Genomic DNA, 23,689 nt, shown 5'->3' with positions numbered 1-23,689 from the left:
TCACATCCTTAAGGATCTGCTCACTTCAAAGAAGAAAAAAGCATGCAACCACCTCCCAGGACTTTTTTGACTCCTCCACTCTCCAGCCACTCCCTTCTCAGCTCCCCTTGGAGCCAGTGTTGTAAGAATCACTTACACCTGCTCTCTTCATTGCCTCACATCTACCACTCAACCTGCTACATCCCTGCAAAACTGTCCTTGCTGCTAAAATCAAAGGACTCTTTTTTAGCCCTGTCTTAGAAGACTCATTCTGTAGCATTCCCTCATTTCTGAAACACTGATTTCCAGATACTGCCCTTTCCATATCACCAAGTGTTCTGCTCCCAGGTTGCTCTCTCTCTGCCTCCTGTGTGGCCTCCTCTCCTCTGCCCATCCCTTAAATGTCAGCAATCCTCAGGTACTCACTTGGGCCTCTGTTTCTCCTTGGATGATTTCACTGACCCCAGGCCTTCAAATGCAGGTGACTCCAATATTTGCATCTCCAGGCTGGACCTTTCCCTGACTTCCAGACTCAAATATCCAATGACCTCCTGCATACTTCATCCCACATGTCCAAACCTAACTCATCTCCAACTCTCAAAACTGCTTCTCCTCTGTGTTCACTGTCTCAAGGATAGGACTGCCCAAATACCAAAAGAGGACCCTCTTTTACTCTTCTCTGTCATTTCCCTCCATTAACCAATCAATCACCAAGTGCTGTCATTTTGTCTTCTAATATTCTTCTGCCCAGCCAGTTTACAGCTCCAATCCCTCACTCAGATTGAAGGAACAGACCCCACTCTGGCCTCCCTTGCTCCTGCACATGCCTTTCCTCTGGTTTCCCCATCCTAGCACAGATTCCCCTGGACTGGAATCGCCTCCATCATGTTTGCCTCCTACACTCGACTATGAGCTGACAATGGCAAAGGCGACAATTTGTTTATTGTTGACCCCCTGAACCAGCACAGAGCCTAGTACATATTCAGTCAATGACTACTGAATACATAAATGAATAGAACTAGAGTGATAAGCCTCATATAAAAGGGAGTATTACACACTGAGGAAAGAGTAACTGTTTAGAGATAGCATGTGGAAGAAAGGAGAATGCTAACATTGTCTCCCAGCCCTGTGATAAATTAGGTTTGGAAAAGCAGAAGTTTCTATTAGAAAAGTGTTCAGAAAAAAACAGAAGGCCCCTTAAGCAGAGGAATTCACCAGCTATGTAAATTTGAGCAAGTTGTTTCACTTTGCAGAGCCTCAGTTTCTTTATCCATGAAATGAGTGTAAAATATCTATCTCATTAGGCACGTGAAAATTGAATTAGATAGCACGGGTAAAATGCTTAGCATGGTATCTGATTCAATAAGTTCAGCATTAATGCTCAATAAATGTTTTTAAAATAGTTTCAATTAAAGCCAAGAGGAAGCAGAAACATTCAGTCACTAGGCTCATGAGCATGGGAGTTCAGAGGGCAGCAGACAGGACTTGAGAGTGACAAGGTATCAACAGAATGGATTGGGGAGAAAGTTCAGAGCAGACTGGAAAAGTACAAGAGAAAAGAAGGTCTATGATAAACTATCTGTCTTCCTTTCTGGCCCTCATCCATAGCTTCTTCCTTCCAGAACACCCTGATTTTCCTTGAGGAAATACCCCTTCTCCATTCAGTCCATGTGGCCTAGGCCTACCGCCTCTCCTCCATAGGAAGGCCTGTTTCCAAGACCTGGCCAATCAGAGCTTCATGTCTTCCTGGTCACAGTGATTAGATCATAACAAACAAGATAGGCCACAAGCCAGGGCAATCTGAGCCACTGAGTCTCAATTCCAGGGCATCAGATAGAGCTACTGAAAAAGCAGCAGGTCTTTTCTCCTGAGGTTGCCCTCGGAATATGATACAAGCCTGGAATTGTTGCTAGCCATCCTGCAACCACAGGGGGAGGCTACCTGAGGTAGAACCAGCTCAGAGGAAAGCAGAACCTGGAGGCGGAGAGAGCAAGACCAAGTTCAGATGGTACTGTCCCCACTGCCTAGATTCAGCAATATTTGAAGTCAGTATCTCCCTAGATTTAGTTATTATACATAAACCATGAAGCTCTCTTTTGTGCTTACCTGAGTTTGAGCTGGGGTTTCAGTCATTAGCAACTATAAAATGTGTCCATGAGACAAGTTGGAAACATTTGGCCCTGTCCCATCTCCATGAATAGAAAAATGTCCTGAGACCCAAAGAGAGGAGGGGCCTTAAAGCAGGTTAGCAGCACGGCCTAGACTAGAACCACGTTTCTCCCAATTCCCTCTTCACCTTTTCCAAAATTTTCAGCATCTTTGTGATACAAGGCCAACCTTGCACATATGCCCAAGCCTGTTGGTCTGGTCTTAACCTTCCTTTCAGCTCATAGCTCCTACTACTCTGCCCCTTTGTTTAAGCTTACATGGAATGTTTACTAAGTGTCAAGCACTGGGGTAACCCGTTTATATTCATGATTCTTGTTTAGTCTTCAAAAACCACTTAAAATGATTCTTCCTGTTTTATAAATGAGGACTATGAGGCTGAGAGAGGCCAAAAGCCAACCCAAGATCATACAGCTAATAAGTTGTTGCGATAAGACTCACACCCAGGCCTGTGGGATTCCCTGAGACACAGCTTCTCAGTCTATTGTCCGCAGACCCATAAATGTCCACACATAAACTTCCGGAAGGCAGTGAACACCCTAAAATTAAATGCAAATTTGTATATCTCTGAAGTTTTCTGGAGGAACATTCATATGTGATACTGTCAGATTCTTAAAAGAACCCAAGACCCAAAAAAGATTGAGAACTTCTGTGCTACACAGGGTATTCCTTGGGGTTGTAACATAGGCTGGCTCATAAAAGACCTTTAGTGAACCTGGCCAAACTTCCATCTCAGCCACTCTATGAGCAAATCCCAAGGGACTCGGATCCCACGGAGAAGCAGGCAAGCACTAGCCACTGGGTTTCTGTTTGGCCACAAGAAGCCTCAAATCCCCTGGCAACCTCCTCCCAATCAGCTGATCTTCACATTTCTCTTTTCTTCTCCCAAAACATTTGGATGCTTACTACATGCCAGACATTGTGCTAAAGCTCTTCATATTCCATTTGTTCTTCATAACAACAGTGCAAGGAGAGCACTACTATTATTCTCAGTTACAGAAAAGAAAGCTGAGGCTCAGACAGGTAAGTGACCTGCTTTCTTTTATTTGGAGTCTGATGAGTCTTGTTCTCACACATAAAATTCTGCCAGGAAGGGACGCCAACGAGTTCATCCCAAAGAAGGCAGCTCCAATGGCTGACCAGGCCTGGCCTCTGGCCAATTTTCAAACCAGAGCTACCAGGGCTATGTCCAGAAGCTGCTGGCTCTCCGACTGGCTGATGGGCCAGCAGGAAGACCATTTCCCAGAGCACTGTTTGAAAAAAATGTGACTTTGCTTCTGGCTCATTTCATCACTTGGTCTGAGCTGGACACAACACAATTGTTCACAGAATAAGCCACATCGCCTTTGCCAAGTTGACCTGGCATCCACATGCAAAGCAGATTACATCAGAGCCCCAGCAGACCCTCCTCTGGGAGCTCTGTGGCTGGTCAGAGGTGGGGACTGAGTTGGCTCCCAGTCAAATAGTTTTGTTAAGGAAACTATGAATTCTCTGACAAAATTCTCACACTTTTTTTTTTTTTTAATTAAAGACTAAGCTCAGTTGAAAAGAGACGATTTTTCAAAACAAAGAAAAAAGAAGCAAAAGACTTTGGAACTTCTCTTTTCAAAACAAATAGTGTGCAGCCCCTACTCCAGATGCACCTAGGTCTTTCTTGGTTCCTACTATATCTCATCAAATAATAATAATGCTAATTCGAGCCTCAATCTTCAAACTACAAGCTGGTGCCTTTCTGAGGATCCCGCTGGACTTGGGGTGGAAGGTCAAGGCTGGAGAAGCCTGGAGAGGGTTGAGCAACAGTGATGCACAAGACCAAGCATTTCCGAGAGAGAAGGCCCAGCTGGAGAGAGGGCCCAAAGGGAATCCAGGCCCCATCACCCACAGGGCCAGTCATACATACTACGCAACCTCTAGGCTACTGGCCTCATTTGAAACCAGAAAAATAAGAATGAAGGAAATCTGTCAACAGTACAATTTGGGGCTTTGGTTTGCATGCTTTCTCCTGAAGATCACGCAGGTCTGGCTGAGAAATAAGACACCCTACCTCCCTCAGTTGATCCAAGTCTCCAGTCATCATTCCAGATCTTCATACCTGGAGCACAGGTTCTTGTTGGACCAAGTCAGTTTAAAGTAGTGCAAGGCCAGGGATCAGGCCATCAGGAATTCAAGAAAATTCAATTTAGAAAGTACTTCCTGAGCACCTCATCTATTCATTCCACATACTGTTAATGAGGGTCTGTGATATGCCTGACATTGGGCAAGATGGTGGGGGACACAGTAATGAACAAGATAGACATGCTCATGGGGCTCCCAGGCCGGCAAGGAAGGTGGAGACTACAGAGTTATACAACATGAGGACAAATTAATAAAGGATCACAGGGAGCACAGGGTACAATGTGGGGATATGTGACCTCATATAGGCTGGGGATTCAGGGAAGACTCCCCAGAGAAATGACATTTAGGCTGAGATCTGATTGGAAGTTGAACAGGGAGGAAGGATTCTGGGCTGTGAAGACCACACACATCGGGCCTGACAGGAGAGAGATAAGGTATATCAGTAAGAGAAGGAAGGCCAGGAGGAGGGAAAAGAGATGAGGCTGGAGGAGTGGACAGAAGCGAGATCCACCATGCTGAACCTTGCAAAGCATATTAAGGTACTTGAACCTTAGCTTAAGTGAAACTGGAAGTCACTGAAGTGATTTAAGCATAGGAAAGGTATGTTCAGTTCCACTTGATCTGTGAAAATGGACTATAATGGCACAAAACTGGATAAAGGTGGGAGACTCATATGAGAAGCTAGATCTGGGGCCAGCTGGGAGCCTGGGAGACAGCTTTGGCGGGGGGCTCGCAGCTTACAGGGGACAGCAGCAGATTGCTCTCTGGATAGGCACATGCAAGGGGTGTTGCTTACCTGGTTAAACCTCCGGGTAAAGGCCACAACGTTAGGGGCAAGACTGTGTTTCTCCTTCTTACTCCATCCACAGCTGGCTAGTTCCTAGGAAGCACAGAATGAATTTCAACAGTGATTCTAGTTGGGATGCAAAATACACCAGGGGCATTAAATGGGAACATGAGCATGCATGAAGGTGGGAAAGGGCTGACACCTTGGCTGTTCCCATCTTTACCAGGTGGAAGAGAAGGGCTGGGTTTGTAGGTGACGGTGCAGCCTGGGACTACCAGAAATGAGGATAACTGGATTACTTTTCTCAACAACTCTGGCCATGTTTCCCAGGATTTCTGTGCCAAAAGAAATCCACTGCCACTCTGCCAGCTTCTCTAAGACCAGAAGTCCTTCTTACAATGCAAATTGTCTGAGGGGGCACAGAAATGTTTTAACCAGCAGAACTCATCCCCACATAGTTGTGATGCCAGGGCTCCATTAAAAAATCTCAGATTTCACTGGCCACATGACATCATCCATTCCTGGTGTGAGGCAAAGTCTCAGTCCAAGCCTACTGCAATCAGAGAAGCTTCTGGTATGACCTCAGATTCTGTCCTGAAGTTGGCCCCTCCAATCCCTCATATAACCAAAAGCATGCAGAAGGAAAGGTCCCCTTTAATATCTTGTTCAGGGGCCTTGTCTCTTTTTTTCCACTAGGTTTGGCATTATAATTTGAAGAACTGAATTATCTAGATTTTATCTATCAGTAAGGCTGGCTCTTAGCCAAGGGATAAAAGCTGGACACAATAGGAGCAATCTAATGGGATTACTTGGTGCTACAAAAAAGGACCAAGGAGAAGCCATCATCCAAATGCCCAGCATTCTCGGTGTGTGCCTTGTGGAGCCCTGAAACAGACTAGAGGAAAGGTAGCAAAGGTTGCAAATTCTGAAATTCTCCACCTATAAGTTACAAGACTGCCTTTTAATTCCTACCAGGCCTCAGTATTACTAATAACATTGGTTTTTTGCCATTGACCTAGAGTTTTCATAAGATCTTTAGTGAGAGGCAGCTGCCCAGCAGCTACAATAGATACAGATCAGGGGTCTCCTAGGAGAGCAGGGAGGGGAGCAGTAGGAACAGCCCAGGACAAAACTGGCCACTAGCAGTCACGTCTGAAGGGCCACGCCTATCAAACAGACCGTAGGACCTGACAATCAGCCACAGACAGGGGCTTGGTGGGAGCCTGGCTAAAGGCAACAGCAGCTCCTGGTCACAAGATGAATGCCCTGGACTTAGGAACACAGAGGAACCAGCCAGAGGCCGAGACACCTCCTCCTGGTGCCTCACTTCTGTCCTTAAGGTCACCCACACAAGAGAACACAAACAACCTGGAGCCTGCCATGTCCTTCACACCCTCACAACTTAGACTCAAGTAATAGCAATGACAACAGAATTCACTGGTGCTACCATTTAGCAAGAATTCCCCACACAGCAGGTGCTGGACAGGGCACCTCACCTATGTCATCTCATGTAATTCTCACCACATCCATTTTAATAAAGAGGTTTCTTTCTCTTGGATGAATATTGTGACTACTTCTTTTCAAAAGCAGAGATGAGTCTCTTTAAGTTGTAGAAGTAACAGCTGTTTACTATGATTCTTCTTGTTCTGATGACATATATTTGCACTTGGTTTCTTTTTTTAATTCTTATTTTTGTAGAGATGGGGGTCTCACTGTGTTGCCCAGGCTGGTCTCAAATTCCTGGCCTTAAGCGATCTTCTTGCTTCGGCCTCCAAAAGGGCTGGGATTACAGGCATGAGCCACTGCACCCAGGCTATGTTCGGTTTCAAATGTATGTTTGACCTACCTCAGTTACATGTACTATCTCCCTCTCTTTAAAACACACACTTGAATCACTTTGCAAATATATGTTATTATTGCCCTTTTAAAGTTTGTTTGTGAAGACAAAGGCCTCTCTCCCCAGTGAATCACAAAGGCAGTCCTGGAAAAGTATGGGTTTATAACCAAATATAAAACCCAACTCATAAAACTGATGTTTCAGGACTGAGGCACGGTTGTTGCCCAATTTCTAGCTGATAATTGCTCCCTTTGTATTTTTCCTGAATTTTCGAATAAATAGCAGAAGTCTGTGTGTGTGTGTGTGTGTGTGTGTGTGTGTGTGTGTGTGCACGCGCACATGTGCATGCGTGAATTTAATTCAGACTCTGTGGTCTTATTTCCACACCGTAATAACTTCAGACAACACCCAGAAAAGGAGCAGTGTGGACCCCAGGGTCAGATCCTGGCTGGCCACACACCAGCTGCACGATGCTTATCTTCTCAGAACTTCTAGTTTCTCATCTTAAAGTGGGTATGATACTATATTTATCTGTGAAGCTCATTATAACAATTAAATGAGATTAAGACATGCAAAGCACCTAGCACGTGACAGGTACTTGATAAAGGTTACCTGCCTTCCTCTTCCCAGGGGCACGCTGCTGTTAAGCAACAAGGCAGTATTCAGACTCAGCTTGAACGCCAAACGTCTTCTTTTTCCCATACCATTCTCTCTTTACTGTCTTGAATTATTAACAAAATCTATTATTATTTCTCTTTCATTTTGCTGGTATCATGCAGGCAAGAACCAGTTGGTACTTAATACATCTTCCCTAAATTTACTTGGTTTGAACATTTCTAAGACCCTAATTCAAAAACTCTACGTGGAGTTATTGGGTTTTAACAATTTCCTAAGGAATCTTTCACACTAGAACGCATGTAACATTTAAAATTAACACATCAGCAGAGTAAAACATTATGTTTGAGAAGTACTTTGATAAAATGGAAGGAGCAAAGGATTTTGAGCCAAAATATCTTGCTCTGAATCCCACACCATGTCACTTATTTCCTGGGAAACACCAGACAAATCACCTCTCTCGGCATCAGTTCCTTCAGTACTAAATATGAAGATGCTGTAGCTAACCCCATAGAATTGTGACGGAGACTGAAGGAGGCAGAGCCTGACAAGGGAGGTGACATGCAGGGCACAGGGCCTGGCTGGCAGTAGATGCTCAAGCAGCCTCTGTTGAATGAATGAAGCATGAGCACTCCTCAGTGTGAAGACCTCCCAAATTCAGCACAGAAGATTTATCACAAGGTCAGAAGAAGTAAGACCATTCTATCTGTGCTAAAACAAGTACTGGGCCCGACCGCTTTGGCGCAGTTCCTCTTCTGTGTTTGGTCTTACAGGATTACAAGAGATTCCATCCGTGTTAAGTGGGTTTAGGAAAATGTGAAGTAATAGAACAAAACTCTTCCAGTCACTAATGCCTAAAAAAGGTCCACACTGTGGAACCTATTTGAGTGTAATTTAGTTAAAATTGACCAGAGGAGACAAGGCTGATTCTAGAAGGGAGACAAGGGTTTGGGATGAGCCCAGTACAGCCCTGGTAGCTCTGTGTCTGTGGTGAGCCACTGAGCTGCCCAGGGACTGTCGCACAGCCCTTCCCATGGGCGCTGAGGCCCACATCTTGCCCAGACGGCCCCTGGCCCTGACTTCGTGGCTGAGCTGACTGGATGTGAGGGGACTAAGAGCCTGTGCAGTCCTTTGCCAGGTGCTGCTGAGACCTTCCTCCTGTCACCAGGGTGTTCCTCAGGCTCATCAGGGAAAAACAGATGCTATGAGAAGAAAACTTCCTGCCACCAAACTTAAATGTCCTTGCATCCTCTCCCTCCTTCTGGCTTTAATGAAAGAGGGGCTTCTTTCGCTCTCTTCCTGCCCCCATCCCACCCCTCTGCCTTCTCAGAGACCTTACTCTGATGCCCTCTGTCATCCCTGTACCTTCCACGTCTTCCTCTCCAATTTCTCCTTCCTGCTAGCATTTTAACATGCATTAAGCTTCTCCAATTAATATTAATAACAATAAAAAACACCTCTCCCAGACCCTGTCCCCTCCAGCTCCTGCTCACTCTTCTCTCTTGCAAGAGAACGACTTAAACTCACTCCCCTCTCCTACCTGCCTTCCCTGCTCTCTGCTCCCCTGTAACTGTTCCTTCCCCTAAGACAACTTCCCAACTAGGAAATTAGTGCCCCTTCACCGGCCGTTCTTGGCCTCCACCATATTTGTTGTCCTCTGCCTTGCCTTTGCACACTGTGTTCTCCTGTTGTCTCCCCACCTTTCGGGCCCCTCACTCTTAGTCTTATTTTCCGGCTGCTCTTTTCTTTTCTGACACAATCTCCACCTCAACTTGTCCAAGGTCATCTTCTACATTCTTCTATATTTCTCCCTAGAAGATCACATATACTGACTGTTGTGGCTTCAACTACATGTCTGTGTCCAGCCCAAGTTTCTCTCCTGAGCTCCCGTCCAAGATAGCCAGGTACCTCCTGGCCATACCTTCTTTGGCATCCACAGACAACTCAAAATCAGTGGGCCCAGAACCAAAGGGGTATCTGACCAGCTGCCTTAAATAAAAAACACGTTAACAACAAAAAATTCATTTAGACATTCATCTGACAGTCAAAGAAGAATGTTTATCACAAAGACACTGTGGAAATAATCCCTAACTGTGCAAAAACAACTTAGTCTTAATACCCCCACCTGTAAGCATTCCTAGGTGAAAGCAAGAATCAACACTGGTTTCAGCTGCCCCTGCAAAGCTGCTCTGGGCCACCCCACCATGAGGCTCACGCCACTAGCTGCCGGTTTTGTGCTTAGGGGTCTGGGAGTCAGACGCCTTGAGGTGAGCTGAGAAAGGCCCAACCCTGACCGTGTCTGGAGTCCATCAGGTAAGGCCTTGGGAAAGGAGACTGGGGAGTGGTGACAAGTCCTCTCTGAAGACCCCCACGGCATCTAGGCCATCGGGCCACAGGAAGCTGGCGTCAGCACATGGCCCTTCCACGTGTGCCTAACTCTCACCGCAGTCATCTCCAAATCACGTTCATCAAACGTGTCCACATGGAAAACGCATTGCCTCAAGGGCGAGTCACTACAACAGACCTCAGGACCACTGCCAGGCTGGCACCAGCCAACAGCACATCACCACTGTGCTCAATGGCTTTCTTCTTCCTCCTCCCTCCATGTTTCTCCCACTCTTCCCATCCTACCTTCTCACAGGAAAGAAAAAAAACAACAGGAAAGACCTGCCAGATTTGCTTTTATAAATCATCTTCAGAAGAACTGGTGGGACAATTGCACACCTAACCAAAGGAGTTCTGAAACACCCTGGGAGATAGGTGACCCAGTAAGGCAGTCAGGGAGACAGTGCCAGTTTTGGGGACCTGACCAGAGTGGGTCTGACTGGGGAGTAAGGCATTCAGGGCCTAGACTCTTGTGACAGAGTTAAGAATGGGCTAAGGAGATGGGCAAATAAAAGAAAGTGGCTGGCGTGTCCTTCAGGGACTTCCATGCCTTGTCACCCACAAGGAAGTCTACATTCTTCTCTATCTATATTCACCCCAGGAGACCATATATACTGACTGCTGTGGCAGTAGCAAAGGTGCATGATGTCCACACCTTCCTTGTGTGGAAGTTGGGGGTCTAGAGGCCCAAGCAGGAGTAACAGAATTCCATGAAAGCTACCCACCTGGGATCTGGCAGAGGGGCTGGCTCTGGTCTCAGGAGTGAGCTCTGAGGGCACAAGGGTCACAAAAGAGAGGCCACAGCATATAGTAGTTAAGGACTTACATGGACCAGGGCTGATTCCCTGGCTGTGTGACCCTAGACAAGTCACTTAAACTCTCAGTGCCTGACTTTCCGCATCTGAAAAATGGCATTAATAATAGCACCTCCTTTGTAAGGTAGTTATAGGAATTGAATGGGCCGATATTTGCAAAGTGCTTAGAAAAAAATGATACACTGTAATATTTTTAACGTGCTTATTAAATTAAATAATGCTCAAAGGGGAAAGGCAGCGCTGAGCAGTGGGTGCAGGGGCTGAAAATCCAGGCCAGGAGAGCCCCTGGAATCAGATGGAGGAGGCACACAGGACAGCAGTCCCTGGACAGTAGGACTCCAATGGTGCCAGGATGAGAGCCAAGGCCCAGCCAGAGGGAAGCACCAGCAAGATTTATTGAGCACCTACGTTGTGCCAGGAACTGTGCTACACACTCCACAGAGACCATCTCATTTTATCCTCACAGAACCCTCACAGTGGATATGACTGCTCTGACCTCCAATTTCTAAATGAAATAATATGTAACAAGCAGGTAATTTGTCCAGACCACACAGGTAGTGGATGATAGAAGTGAGGGGAGCCCATCCTCACCACAGCCAGAACAGAGCTGCAGGCCTTAGCCGGGGCTCCGGCAGGCTTGCAGCCTAGAGGAGAACTGGGTGACATGAAGGCATAGACCAAAGCAGAACCTGGGCAGGCTTCTGAGAGCACCACACCTGAGTTAGGGCCAGCCCAGGAATCGGGCTGCCATGGCCAGAATGGGGCACAGTGCCTCTGGCAACACAGGCAGGGCTTAAAAGACAAAAGGGATAATAGGATCCAGAGTTAAAATGTCTACAGATACACAGGGAGCTCCTCCAGGGGCAGAGACTTAGGGATATCTAGAATCAGTGTTTACTGAGTGTTAAAATGGCCTGCTAGACTCTGGGCTAGGGGACTTACATGCTGTAACTTACTGAATCCACAAACAAGATGATGAGATAGGTACCAATTGATGGATGAGACTATGAGGCTCAGAGAGATTGCCACATGTCTAAGGTCACACGGCTAATAAGTGCTGGAACTGGGATTCAAACCTCAGTCTCATTCCAGAGCCCACGCTCTACATGGTGTCAGAAAAGTCAGAACTCACAACAATCTGAGACTACAAAGCAGGCTAAGGGAAGCAAAGAAGCTTCTTGGTTCTTTTAGGCAGCAAATGTGCCATAGTTTATGGATATGCTAATTGGGGAGAATACGCATCTGGTCTGTTTCAGGGAAGCCTCATCCACTGGTGGGTGGGGGTGGCATCCAGTACCACCAGTTCTCCCCTCAGTAAAATCTGCAGTTCCAGCAGATCCTAATAGTTATTAACAAAATATAAATGCTTGTATTTGTATATATTTCACTGTAAACACAATCAAATATCATCTTTTTCTATAACTCTTAATGAGACCATGAATCAAATATGTGAGAGAACAATGAAGTTAGTCCATGATTAAAAACAAGTTTCAAAAGGGAGAAGCTGATTCCATCATCTGTGTCTGTGACAAACCCAAAACCACCTACAACTGGTGCCATATTAAGTCCAAAACGGGTTGCATGTTCAAATGACACCTGACATACACATTTGCCTAACATCACTCCCAAGACCCCTCTGACAAAGCACAGAAGTAAAAGATAGACCTAAACTAGGAAGACAATGGAGTGGAGGGCACTACTACCCTCGTCAAATGAGAGATTTCAACACATTACTGGAGATCAGCACGGATTTTGATTAAACGAAAACAGAAAGTCTCAAGCTAGACTATGCCAGGAAGGGGCTACAGAGGTGGTGAAGTCAGGCTGCCTTGGGGGACCTCAGAAAGGCTCCTGGCTCAGAGTCATTAAGGAACAATAAACAGAGGACAAATGAAAGGTCAGTGTACTGGACACTGTCTCAGCCAGCACCCCCACCCACTGCCTGCTAGCATCCACCCCCGGGCAAAAAGTGGGATGGGAGAATTAAAGGCTTCCATGCTGGAACCCACAGAATAAAGGTCGCCTCGTTTTGCTGACAGTTAGAAAACTGCACCCTGCATGCCAGTCCCCACCCTGTCATCCTGCAGTGTGGGCAACCTGCTGTGTCTTGCCCAGGCCACTTGGCTATCCCAGGCAGACTCCCCTCAGGAAAAAAGCCAGCGGAAAAAAGTCACAACACCTACAAACCACCAGGCATATGAGTGAAGCCAACAGAACGGAAGGAAAACCAAGGTAATAAATGACAATGACTTTGGAAGAAAAAGAGACAAAAACTTAGAAAAAACCCCTAACGTACTTAGACACTGTTAAGAAAATGAAATGCAACAGACTGAAAAAACATTTTGTAAAACAAATATCTGATAGAAAAGAGACTTGTATATAAAATATAAACTGTTACAACTCAACAATAGAAGTCAAACAACCCAATTGTGATGGTTAATACTGTGTCAACTTGATTGGATGGAAGGATGCAAAGTATTGATCCTGGGTGTGTCTGTGAGGGTGTTGCCAAAGGAGATTAACATTTGAGTCAGTGGGCTGGGGAAGGCAGACTCACCCTTAATCTGGGTGGGCACTATCTAATCAGCTGCCAATGTGGCTAGAATATAAAGCAGGCAGAAAAATGTGAAAAGACTACACTGGCCTAGCCCTCCAGCCTACATCTTTCTCCCATGCTGGATGCTTCCTGCCCTCAAACATCGAACTCCAAGTTCTTCAGTTTTGGGACTCGGACTGGGTCTCCTTGCTCCTCAGCTTGCAGACAGCCTATTGTGGGACCCTGTGATCGTGTGAGTTAATACTTATTAAACTCCCTTTTGTATATATATCCTATATATATATATAAAATTAGTTCTGTCTCTCTAGAGAACCCTAATACACCAATGTTTTTTAAAAAGTAAACCACATCTGTAATCCCAGCACTTTGGGAGGCAGAGGCAGGAGGATTGCTTGAGCCCAAGAGTTTGAAACCAGCCTGGCAATATAGTGCAACCCTGTCTCTACAGAAAATTAGAAAAAAAACAAAAAACACTTAGCCAGGCATGGTGTGCTTGCCTGCAGTCCTAGCTACTCAGGAGGCTGAGGCAGGAGGATTGCTTGAGCCCAGGAGTTCAAGGCTGCAGTGAGCCATGATCATACCACGACACTCCAGCCTGGATGACAGAACAAAGACTGTCTCAAAAAAAAAAAAAAAAAAATGCAAGGAAAAGATTTGTTCATACACTTTACCAGGAGGATGCGTGGATGGCAAGTAAACACAGGGGAAGGTGCTCTATGTCATTAGTCAGTAGGGAAATGCAAACTAAATGACAATGGACACCACATTTAATTCAATCATCGCAAAAAGCACACACAAGTGACAATACCAGGTGCTATGGAGGATCAGAACAGCCATTTAGGAAAGCAGGTGGGCAGCTTCCCATCAAGTTAGGCACACACTTATCAACTGCCCCAGCAATCTCACTGGTAGGCCCAGCAATCCCACTGGGTAGGTATTTACCCAATACCAATATATGTCCACAAAAAACTTGTATGTGCATGTTTATGGCAACTTCATTCTCTATTTCCCCAGACTAGAAACAACCCGGATTTCCACCAGCTGGTGAGGCGATGAACAAATCATGGTACAGCCATATAATCCAATACTACTCAGCAATAAAAACACGAATGACAGAGTGACGCATACATCAGCATACACGAATGTCAACAGTTTTATACTAAGTGAAAGAAACCACACAATAAAGTATTATGATTTGACTTACATGACATTCTGGAAAAGGTAAACATGACAGAGACAGGAATTAGATCCTTGGTTGCCAAGGACTGGGAACAGGAGGCAAACTGGCTACAAAGGGGCACACAGAACTTTTGGGGTTGACAGACAAGGTCTCCACATGAGAACACTCATTCTTCACAATCACCAAACTGTTTACTAAAATGGGTGATTTTTACTGGATGTAATTAAACCTCAATAAATATGACGAAGGAAAAAAAAGGAAAGAGTCCAACCATAGAGCATTGCAAAGGAAGGTCCTATAAAAACAGCTGCGCAAAAGACTGGAAAACAACTAGTTCACACTGGAGCAGGACAAAGTGCTGCTGAAGGGAAGCCTCTGGGGAAATATAAAAGCAATTAAAAATATAACATGAATCAACATATAATACATACCCAGTATCAAGCAATCAATGGATTAAAAGAGAAGAAAATCTACAGGTCTTGTGAGGCATATTCTCTTTTGAATGGCCCAGGGTTACCAGGGAATGAAACACAATCCTGGCATAGTACTTGGCTTGACTATGTGTAACAGTTACGTAGCCATAATAATAAGTGTTGTTTGATGGTTTTCAACTTTAAGAGTCCACCTAAGGAAAAGTGTGATGAGTTTGGTGAAGCTCATTAATTAGGCAATGTAAAAGTATAATCAACAGAAGGTGGGCAGTGGAGAACTGGAGGGAAAGCATAGGAAGTGAGCGGTCACAAGATACCACACAAAGCTGGTGAAACAAGAAATTCAGGCTTTGGTGTGCCAAATAAAATTCCAAAAGTAACCAGCAGAAAAAACAGTTTAAGGAGTGTACCTTTGGGGAGGGGACTGAGGTGAAGGTTTTTCTTCATAAGCTTTCCTGTACTATTTATCATGTACAAGATCACTTGGAAAAAATAATTTTTAGTAGATGACATATTACACATTGTAAACCTTGTAAAAAATATATTTTGAAGTTGAGTAAATACTCTAAAATATGCCTAATTTTTATAAAGTCATAACCTGCTTATAACCTATTAGTGTCAACATTTATAAATAACACAGTTTTCAAGTTTTCACATGACCACTAGGTGCTTCTGTCTTTTTTTTTTTTTTTTTTTTTTTGAGACAGAGTCTCACTCTGTCACCCAGGCTGGAGGGCAGTGGCGCGATCTCAGCTTACTGCAACCTCCGCCTCCCAGGTTCAAGCAATTCTTCTGCCTCAGCTTCCCGAGTAGCTGGGATTACAGGAGCCCGCCACCATGCCTGGCTAATTTTTGTATTTTTTAGTAGAGACAGGGTTTTGCCATGTTGGCCAGGCTGGTCTCCAAATCCTGACGTCAGATGATCCACCCACCTCGGCCTCCCAAAGTGCTGGGATTACAGACGTGAGCCACCACGCCCAGCCCTGTTTCTGTACTTTTTGATGGAGTAATCATGTGAAAATCATGACCAGCTGGACCTTAGGGAAACACACCTGTCCTACAGGAGAGCTGTTAAGGCTAGAATCAAGTGCATGCAGGTCCCCTGGTAGCAGAGGGAGGGAGCGTTAGCACTGAGGGAGTCAGAAAAGCTCATGGCTGGAGGGGAACTCACTGCCAGGCACTGTCCCAAGCCCTCCCTGGAAGAAGACCAGCTGCAGTGAAACATGAAAGAAAAACAGGAAGGAGAGAAAGACAAAAAGAACAAGGAAGCGAGGAAAGAGGAAGAAAAATCGAAGAAAAGAAGGGAGGAGGAGGAATAAAGGGATTAAGGGCAAGTGGGAAAGGAAGAAGAGAGAGCCATCTAAGTGCCAGGACTGTGCTGGAAAGGTTCCACAGTGAGTCAGACCGGGTCTTGAAATTGGTGTCTGCTCAAAGCAGGGACAGACAGGAACATAAATTACCACAACTCAAGGCCACAAAGGACAACTGGACTTTCCTGCTTTATTTCCCAAGGTTGCAGTCCTAATAGACATTGCCTAGGTCCAAGCCTTCTGGGAGCTGCCAGTGGACTGAGGTATCTTTAGTTCTTTCTTGGACGATGATGGTGGTGGTGGAGATGATGATGATGGTGTTTGAAGAAGGGAAAGGGTTGATACGAAAGCATAAAGGAGGAAGGAAGAGAAAAAGGAAGAGACAACAGTGATTGGCAGTTTATAAAGCACATCTACATTCATTTATTCACCAAAATTAAAGTATGTTTTAGGAAATGCAGCAGTCAACAAACAAACATGCTCTTACTTTCATGGTGCTTACTTTCTACAGGAGAAGAGAGATTTCTAAAGAAATCATAATAAGTCAGATGATAACTCCTGCGAAAAAGCATGAATGAGGATGAAGGTAGGAATATTTGGAGGGGATGTCTCAGCAGGCCTGTCTGACAAGCTGGCATGGAGTAGAGACAGGAATGAGGTGAAGGAGCATGCTCTGCAGGTATCTAGGGGAGGAGGGTCCCAGGCAGAAGGAAGTGAAGTGCACGGGTCAAGACCCTGATTCAGGAACACCATGAGATATCTGAGAACAGCAAGGTAGCCCATGGCTGGAGCAGAAGGAGCCTGGGGAGGAGTGGGAGAAGAAACAGTGAGACAGGACAGGGGTGGGAGGACAGGTCCCAGCCTTAAGGGAAGGTAAAGAGTGCAATTTTTTTTTTTTCTGCATGGGATGGGAAAACAACGTAGGGACTGGGCAGAGGTGGCTCCCCAAACCCTCACATGGAGTGTTTGGTAGGCTGTACTGCCCTGATGCCATGAGGGAGAGCACAGCAGAGAGGGCCCAAACCCTTTAAGTACCTTCTACCATACTAGAATCAAGTTTGGTAAGTGCACGGGATATTTGCATTTTCTTATGTGAGAGCAACTCACTTTGGTAATTTGAAATAAATACCTGTTAAGGGCTGTGTGTGTGGAGAAAGGGAGGAGGCAGGATGGGCCATGGAAGAAATGAACATGAGGGCCTCCCGAGGCCCCAGAACCCCTGGCTAGACAAACCACAAGAGGGGGAAAGGATCACTGTGGAAAAATGGTGCCTCCAGTGAAATCAGTATACACATATATGTACTCACTGAATAAGCAGAAGCAATTTATCTTTCTCAGCTTTCAGGTCATACTAGTTTCTATAGAATAACAACTCATTTACAGTCACTACTGTTTCATCAAATCCTCAAGCTACCATCTGCTTGGAAAACATACAGACCTAGGGTCAGGAAGATGATGCAAATTTCCCAAAACCTTCCCTCTCCAGCCCTAGTACTACGTAGCTCTGCACAATTAGAACCAGCTGTCAACGCAGGGCAGCAGCCAACTGCAACCCTGTGAGCAGTCTCCTGTCCACGTGACAGAGAAAGAGCCCGATTAGCGGACTGAGAGCAGCCGCCAGCAGCTCTGCTCACAAGATTAACAAACTGGGACTAGGCCCACAGGGCCACATGTTCATTCCACTCTTACACTGGGAACTATGTTCAATTCCCTTTCTCCATATTCTTGGGAAATGTTTTTTCCCAAATACATCATTCAGATGTTCTCTTTAAAAAAGAAAAAAGAAGAAAAACTTTTCTTTTTTTTAATTAGGGACCTAATACATGTTCATTACAGAAAACCTGCATGATACAGAAAGCCCAATGAAGAACTTTTTTTAAAAATCTGAATGCCTTTTTTTTTTTTTTTTTTGAGACAGAGTCTCCCTCTGTTGCCCAGGCTGGAGTGCAATGGTGCGATCTCAGCTCACAACCTCTACCTCCGGGATTCAAGCAATTCTCCTGCCTCAGCCTCCCGAGTAGCTGGGATTACAGGCGCACCAATATGCCCGGCTAAGTTTTTGTATTTTTAGTAGAGACGGGGTTTCACCATGTTGGCCAGGCTGGTCTCAAACTCTTGACCTCAAGTGATCCACCTGCCTCGGCCTCGCCAAGTGCTGGGATTACAACTGCGAGCCACCAAGCCTGGCCGGCAGGGTCTTATTACATTGCTTAGGCTGGCCTTAAACTCCTGGGCTCAAGCAATCCTCCTGCCTAAGCGTCCCAAGTAACTGGAACTATAGGCAGATGCCACTGGGCCTGGCCTCCAATGAAGAAAATTTAAATTACCTATTAGCCTTAACACTCAGAGAAAACTAAAGTTTACATTTTGGTTTATAATAATGACAATAAAAACAATAACATTTACTGAGGACACTTTCTAAGTGTCAGGCACAATGTCAGTCATTTTACATATATTTATCCATTGCTCCCTGAATTCTCACAACACCCCTATGAAATAGGTACTATTATTGCCCCGTTTTACAGATGAAGAAATAGAGGCATAGCTGGAGAAGTTCAACAATTTGCTCAAATCCTCATATGTGTTCAATATGAGAGCCAGGACTAAACCTAGGCCTGTTGCCTCTGGAGCCTGGACCCTCAGCCACAGGGCACATCCATGGCCAGTAGCTATGCCCACACTCACAGGTGCAGGGGCACACACATGCACACACACTGGCTCTCAACTGAGCTCATACTATAGCTGTGGTTTTATAATCTGCTTTTGGCTTTAATACATTACAAACATTTTCTCACATCTGCCCACCCTTCCTTTTTAGAATTCCTGTGATATACACACATGACATCTCCTAGAAACAATTCATCACATTCATCTTCCTTTGTTTTTGCTCTGAGTTTCAGAAGAAAATTGTAGTTTGTCCCTTAATTTATTACTTTGGTTTTCTGCAATCTCTAACTTGTTGCTCACTTTTCCCATTGCAATTCATGTGTCTCAGCACAGTTCAATCTTTCTTAATGTTGATCCTCATGTGCTGCAGGGTCATCCTGACTATTGCTGGGAATACAAAATGAAATTTTTGGAAGTACCTGCTTCACAGGAAGGTGCAGGCTCTGACCTAATCTTCGCACTGCCTTCTATTTTTGACTAACTGAAAGTTTTCTGTATTTGATGAGTATGCTAAAAACCCTGCAAGAAACGAAAAAAGTTAACCCAAAGGTTCCAAGACCACATGATTTTACCAGTGAGTTCTCTCAGGCTTTTGAAGAATACATAATTCTTATGGCAAATAATTTATACCACAGCACAAAAAGTGATGGAAAAAAGAATCCCCAAACTTAACAAGTTTGGCTAAGAAATACAGGAATCAGCTAATGTTAATAATCAAACAAGCATATTGATAATTCCAAGATAAAAAAGTGATATGATCCTCTCAATAGATATTGAAATGGTAATTGGCAAAATGTAACATTCATTTGAGATTTTAAAAAAGAAAAAAACAACTTAGAATCTTAGTAGTATCTGTCTCAAACCAACAGCCCTCATTATACAATTGAGAGAAACACTACAGGAATTTGAATTGAAATTTGAAACAACAAAACCCCCATGACACATGTTTACCTGTATAACAAACCTGCACGCCCTGCACATGCACCCTTGAACTTAAAATCAAAGTCAAATAACAGCCTCAACCTGGAAACACAAATGTCAAGCAGCAGAATGGACAGACAAGTTGTGGTACCTTTATACAATGGAATATTATTAGTAAGCAATAAAAAATAATGAACAGCAGCCAGGCGCGGTTGCTCACACCTGTAATCCCAGCATTTTGGGAGGCCGAGGTGGGTGGATCACGAGGTCTGGAGATCGAGACCATCCTGACTAACATGGTGAAACCCTGTCTCTACTAAAAATACAAAAAATTAGCCAGGCATGGTGGCGGGCACCTGTAGTCACAGCTACTCGGGAGGCTGAGGAAGGAGAATGGCATGAACCCGGGAAGCAGAGCTTGCAGTGAGCCGAGATTGCACCACTGCACTCCAGCCTGGGCGACAGAGCAAGACTCCATCTCAAAAATAAAATAAAATAAAATAAAAAATGAACAGTAAATGCATGCAACAACAGAAAAAAGAGTAACAACAGGTGCTACAGCCTTTCTCATCTAAGTTTCTTATCTGAACCACAGAGCACAGAAAATGATTTGAGTGACTGTTTCTTAACTCTCCTGAGATGGTACATTCATTACATACAATGGACCTTCAGGCACAAGGCTTAATTCTCTCATGAAATCCTGGTTGAGAAAGGCCTATGAGGCTATAACCCAGCAATGTCCAACAGAAATATAATGTAATCCACACATTTTAAATTCTCAAATACCATGTTTTAAAAAAGGAAAAAGAAACAGGTAAAATTAATTTTGACCATTTATTTTATTTAACTCAATATAGTCATGTACTGCAGAACGACATTTTGGTCAACAATGGACCACATATACAACAGTGGTCCCATCAGATTATAATGGAGCTAACAATTCCTATCACCTAGTGATGCCGTAGTCATAGAAAGGTTATAGCACAACTCAGTACTCAAGTGTTTGTGGTGATGCTGGTGTAAACAAACCTACTGTGCTACCAGTCATATAAAGGTACAGCACATACAATTATATACAGTACATAATACTTGATAATAAATGACTGTTACTGGTTTATGTATTTGCTATACTTTTCATCGTTATTATTATTATTATTATTTTTTGAGACAGAGTCTCGCTGTCACCCAGGCTGGAGTGCAGCAGCACAAACTCAGCTCACTGCAACCTCTGCCTCCCAGGTTCAAGCGATTCTTGTGCCTCAGCCTCCAAGTAGCTGGGACTCCAGGTACGCGCCACCACGCTCAGCTAATTTTTGCATTTTTAGTAGAGACGGAGTTTCACCGTGTTCGGCAGGCTGGGAACTCCGGACCTCAAGTGATCCACCTGCCTTGGCCTCCCAAAGTGTTGGGATTACAGGCGTGAGCCACTACACCCAGCCCACTGTTATTTTAGAATGTGTTCCTTCTACTGTTTTTTTTTTAAGTTAACTATAAAATAGCCTCAGGCAGGTCCTTCCAGAAGAAGGCATTATTTTGTTTGGTTGGTTGGTTTGGGGTTTTTTTGTTTTGTTTTGTTTTGTTTTGTTTTGTTTTGAGACGGAGTCTTGCTGTCACTCAGGCTGGAGTGCAGTGGTGCAATCTCGGGTCACTGCAGCTCCACCTCCCAGGTTCAAGCAATTCTCCTGCCTCAGCCTCCTGAGTAGCTGGGATTACAGATGCACCAACATGCCCGGCTAAGTTTTTGTATTTTTAGTAGAGACGGGATTTCACCATGTTGGTCAGGCTGGTCTCAAACTCCTGACCTCAGGTGATCCACCTGCCTCGGCCTCCCAAAGTGTTGGGATTCCAGGTGTGAGCCACAGCGCCCGGCCAGAAGAAGGCATTATTATAGGAGATGACAGCTCCATGTGTATGATCATCCCTGAAAACCTTCCAGTGGGACAAGATGTGGAGGTGGAAGACAGTGATATTTACGATTCTGACCCTGAGTAGACCTAGGCTAATGTGTGTGTCTGCGTCTTAGCTCTTAACGAAAAAAGTTGAAAAAGAAAAAATAATTTTAAAAATACAAAAAAATCTTATAGAATAAGGATATTAAAAAAGAAAATATTTTTGTACAGCTGAACAATGTGTGTTTTAAGCTAAGTGTTATTACAAAAGGTCAAAAAGTTTTAAGTTTGTAAAGTAAAAAAGTTACAGTAAGCTAAGGTTAATTTATTATTGAAGAAAATTTTTTATAGATTTAGTATAGTCCACATATATAGCATTTATAAAGTCTACAGTTGTGTATTACAGTAATGTCCAAGGCCTTTACATTCACTCACCAGTGACCCACCCAGAACAACTTCTAGTCTCGGAAGTTCCATCCATGGTAAGTGTCCTATATAGGTATACCATTTTTATCCTTTACATTATATTTTTATTGTACCTTTTCTATGTTTAACTATGTTTAGCTACACAGATACTTACTACTATATTACACTTGCCTGCATTACTCAGTGTACTTATGCTGTACAGGTTTGTAGCCCAGGAGCAAGAGGCTATGCCATATCACCTAAATGTATAGTAGGCTATGCCACCTAGGTTTGTGTAAGTACACAACATGGTGTTCACACTAGGGCAAAATCACCTAATGATGCATTTCTCAGGATGCATCCCATCTTTAAGTGACATATGACTGTATATCCAAGATATTATCTTTTCAAAATGTAATCAATAGAAAATATAACAAATTATTAAGGAGATACTTTCCTTTTTGTACTAAGTCTTTGATATCTGGTCTTTTTTTAATATTTACAGAACATCTCAATTTGAAGTAATGACATTTCAAATGCTCAACAGCCACATGCAGCCACCATATTAAGACAACACAGCTCTAACTGATGTAAAAAGACGTGACATTGAAATATAAGGTGTACTTCTTGAAAAGGTGGGGTCAAGGTAGGAGAACCAAAGACAAACCATGAAGCCCCATCAATAAGGGCTGGAGTGAGGTTGGAGCCAAGGCAGGAAGCTAAGAACCAGAGGGCAAGGTCAACCCGGGACAAGCAGGAAGACTGAACAGATGATGACACTGCGTATGACTGACCTAGGTTGTTTATATCTCCATCGCTTGAAGTCTGTCCCCACCTCCATGCCTCACTCCTGCAAAAGGAGGTAGGGCTTGTCATTAATGGGTTAAGTAGATCCAGCTGCAACTGTTAGAGGCCTCGGGTTATAGGTAGAATGAAATAAATACAAAAAAAGACCTACAAGGACACATGCCGCTCACATTGGCAATTTTATATTTTTATGAAGTCAGGAGTCCTGGGTTCTAATCTGAGATGTGTCCTAAACCCCCTCTGTGACTTAACGTCAGCCCATCCCACTGCAGGAGTTACAGATTACTCTCTATAAAATATAGCAGCACCAGACGGTCTTTGAGATCCTCCCAGCTCTCCCATTCTGTGAGCCTAAGAGAAGCAGGGGCCATATATCCGGCATTACATAAAAACGTTATTAAGTAAGACCTGCCCCTAGAGACTGAGCAACTGCAGCACTTTTCTTTCTTTCAGTGTTTCAAGGGCAAATGGAGAGGTTGAGTCCGAGAGAGACAGTCAGGAAGGGGTGGGGGCTTCTAGGCACTGCACTGTTGTACAGGGATAAATTGGACAAGACAATCTGGTGTGGCAGGAGACGGGAAACAGTGGGGTGGCAGGGAAGGAGGGAGCCTGGGAACAGATGGGAGCAGATGAACAGAAAAAAATGCAAATGGAAAACTCAGGTTCCAGAAAAAGAGACAGAGAGAAGAGAGAAGGAAAAAGAAGAAGAGAAGAAAGGGAAGAAAGGAAAGGAAGAAAGAAAAGAAAAAAGGAGGAGAAGGAAGAGAAAGGCAGTCAAGTGCAGAAGGGTTAAACCCCAGGTGGGATCAGGTGCATCTTTTGG

At 44.3% G+C, this 23,689-nt stretch overlaps 1 protein-coding gene across 18 annotated transcripts in view; it reads right to left on the bottom strand.

Annotated features, from left to right (window-relative positions):
* The window catches only part of RALGPS1 (Ral GEF with PH domain and SH3 binding motif 1), a 307,580-nt gene that overhangs the window by 183,685 nt on the left and 100,206 nt on the right, over positions 1-23,689 (bottom strand). For all 18 annotated transcript variants that reach the window (XR_008668562.2, XM_031014342.3, XM_031014340.3 and 15 more), the window contains exon 5: positions 5,057-5,140. Coding sequence is in view for 17 of the 18 variants with exons in the window: in XM_031014342.3 (XP_030870202.1) it covers positions 5,057-5,140 (84 nt within the window). In the remaining variant the exon portion in view is untranslated. The remainder of the gene's footprint in view (positions 1-5,056; positions 5,141-23,689) is intronic.

Source organism: Gorilla gorilla, chromosome 13 (assembly GCF_029281585.2).
Source record: "Gorilla gorilla gorilla isolate KB3781 chromosome 13, NHGRI_mGorGor1-v2.1_pri, whole genome shotgun sequence".
NCBI classification, from domain to species: Eukaryota; Metazoa; Chordata; class Mammalia; order Primates; family Hominidae; genus Gorilla; species Gorilla gorilla.
Note: the sequence above shows the minus strand (reverse complement) of the source record. Positions and strands in the feature narration are given on the sequence as shown.